We start from the raw sequence: 2,883 nt of genomic DNA, 5'->3' as shown, positions 1-2,883 counted from the left end.
ATTATAGTATGCATTGTGTTCAAGTTAGCATCTCTAATCGTATAAGTTTCATTCAGTAATAACCGACTAATATATTATAATTAATTTTGTTCAATTTAGTAATATCTTATATATTACAGACTATTTATTATAATCCAATATCTATTACGGTGATTTACTATGATCTGCATTACTAATTGTTCTTAGAACGATTAAGATAAAGTGAATATCATCGACTAAAAAAACTGTAATAGCGTAAATAACTAGATAACATTGGAAAATAAAAAGTACGCCATTTAAACATTTATATTAAAACATAATATTTCACAATGATTAAATATTACGATGTTCTATATTAAGACAATTCCAGCAAGTCTTCTAACAAAACGATGGTCCTCAGCATAAAGCAAAGATAACAATGACAGTTTTTAAGAGAACTACCTAAACATATTCGAAACAACACCGAATTTGAATAATATATTTTTGAAATGTGACTACAAACAACATAAAAAAGAATAACTTTTATTAATGCTTTCTATAATGAATGGAAGAATATTAATCTAGATGTAATTAGAAAATTAATCCACAATATATATACATACATATATATATATCAAATCGTCTAGGACCTATTATACTCGCAAATGATAATCATACAATATATTAATATATATTTTACTCGAATTAGAACAAGTAGAGTATGTTAACTTATTTAATATGATAACTTATTTAATGAATAACTTATTTAATATGATAACTTTGTTGTCATATCAAATATTGTTTTTTTTTCTTTTTACCTTTAAAAATTTATTTCCATATCTTTTTGCTTTCATACATTCATTTCTTCATTCTATTACCCCACTAAAATTGATTGACCCTGTTTATTCGTCTTATACCACGCATTTCTTTAATTTTTATGCACGATATTGATTCTTAGCTTATTTAACGGCACAACTGTATGTCACATGAGACTAAGAATGTCAAAGAATGAATTTTCTTTTATAGATGTCAATGAAAGTCATTACTTTTGATACATAAACTCAAAAGTAAAATATCATATAATGATCCCGAACCCTTCCCTCATATTATCGGTTCGCCAATCGATTCAATCGAAATTCATTTCAACGATGATTATCTTTCACCATTGTAGTATCACGATTTTGCACTGATACAAAAGTTGATACACTGAAAAAAATCAAGCGATATTTGAAATCCGATAAGTTTTCTGTTTCTTTAATAAAATCTTACACATACGAAATAAAACTAGCATTTTATTTCGAAGAAAATATTACGAATATTCACAAAGTTTTATAATTTTTTGAACTTCTATGTTCCAGTTTTCATTTTTCAACTTGTTGCAAATGTTACTGTTCAATATAGAATAGCAACAATATAATATATTATTCTAACGTTAATGATTACAAGGCAAATATGCTTTGTTATTATTTTTCATCCAGAATAGATAAAACAACATTTTCAAAGATAATGATACTTTTTATTTCTATTTAATTACTTGTAAATAATAATAAACAATATATTTTTATTACCGAACAACCATTGAGTAATGTATATGAGTAGTGTATTCATATTTTATTTATTTAATTAAAAAAGTCAAAATCATGTATGTTATATATCATCATAATAAACGATATACATCTTTGTTTATGCTTGATACAAAATTAAATGCATTGAATTTTTTAAATTCAGAGAAACAAAGAGAACTTTTAAAATCCGAAAATATGAAAAAGGGTGTTTTGGACAATTAAATTTAAAATGCGTAACAAACAAAAACAATATATAGATATATAGATATAGATAACAAAAATAGTATAGATATAAATAGTTCACTTAGAAGAAAAAACCATAAATATCCACAATGGTTCATAATCTTTCGAATTTTTGTGTTTCAGATTTTATTTTATCGGCCTATTACAAATACGTTACGATATTCTACGAATAGTAAAGAAACAAATTAATGAAAACGTCGTCGCTAAATAAAATATTATCTCAAATATTTGAAAAATATGTAATGATACAAAATAATTTAAAATAGCCCAAGATAAAAATAAAATCCAAAAAAAAATCCGATAGAAAAATCGATTACCGTAGTAATCCTGTTTGTGAGATTACTCAAGCTTCACCACACGTATTGAAAAAAACAAAGGATAATTAACCATTAAAAGGTGAATATGGTTTCAATGAAAATTCTTCACTAAAAAATATTACTGCATCTCCGTTTTGCTGTAACTGAAGAAGAAAAACAAGACGTAGCTAATTAAAAGTCAAGATCAATGATGGCGAATTTTGTGGCAAATCCAAGAACTGCGATACAAATGAATACGATTGCTTCCAGAAAAATGAGCATCGTACCACTTTTAATATCTGCCTTAATTTACTTCAATTATCACCAAACAGACCCCATAAATCAACCTCCAGTCATGAAAAATCTATTAAAGGAATACGATTTCATAGTAATCGGTGGTGGTTCAGCTGGTAGCGTTGTTGCTAACAGACTAACAGAGAATTCAGAATGGAATGTACTTCTTTTAGAAGCGGGTGGTCATGAAAGTGAGATCACGGATGTACCAGCTTTATCCATATACTTACATGACACTAAATTGAATTGGCAATATAGAACTCAAGCGCAAGATAGTGCGTGCCAAGCAATGAAAGATAACCGTTGTTGTTGGCCCCGTGGAAAGGTGAGCTTTTTGATTTACCTCTGACATAAGATAGTTAAAGAGATCGACAACAATGACAATTATTTCATAATTACATTTTTGGTATGTTAGATTACACTGCATTGTAAAAAAGTGTCAATCAGAAGTGAAAGATACAATCACATTAAATAGAAAGTAATTCTTTACTGACGAGGAAAATTTTACAAATTCTTTCGTAGATAAG

At 27.0% G+C, this 2,883-nt stretch overlaps 2 protein-coding genes across 2 annotated transcripts in view; one reads left to right on the top strand and one right to left on the bottom strand.

Annotated features, from left to right (window-relative positions):
* The window catches only part of LOC122628030 (flotillin-2), a 99,890-nt gene that overhangs the window by 69,011 nt on the left and 27,996 nt on the right, over positions 1 to 2,883 (bottom strand). The gene's annotated exons all lie outside the window — the stretch shown is intronic.
* Positions 2,274 to 2,883, top strand: part of LOC122627478 (glucose dehydrogenase [FAD, quinone]-like) — a 2,474-nt gene continuing 1,864 nt past the window's right edge. Inside the window, 1 exon segment of the mRNA XM_043808592.1 lies at positions 2,274 to 2,681. Within this exon segment, the coding sequence (XP_043664527.1) occupies positions 2,274 to 2,681 (408 nt within the window).

Source organism: Vespula pensylvanica, chromosome 3 (assembly GCF_014466175.1).
Source record: "Vespula pensylvanica isolate Volc-1 chromosome 3, ASM1446617v1, whole genome shotgun sequence".
NCBI lineage: Eukaryota > Metazoa > Arthropoda > Insecta > Hymenoptera > Vespidae > Vespula > Vespula pensylvanica.
Note: the sequence above shows the minus strand (reverse complement) of the source record. Positions and strands in the feature narration are given on the sequence as shown.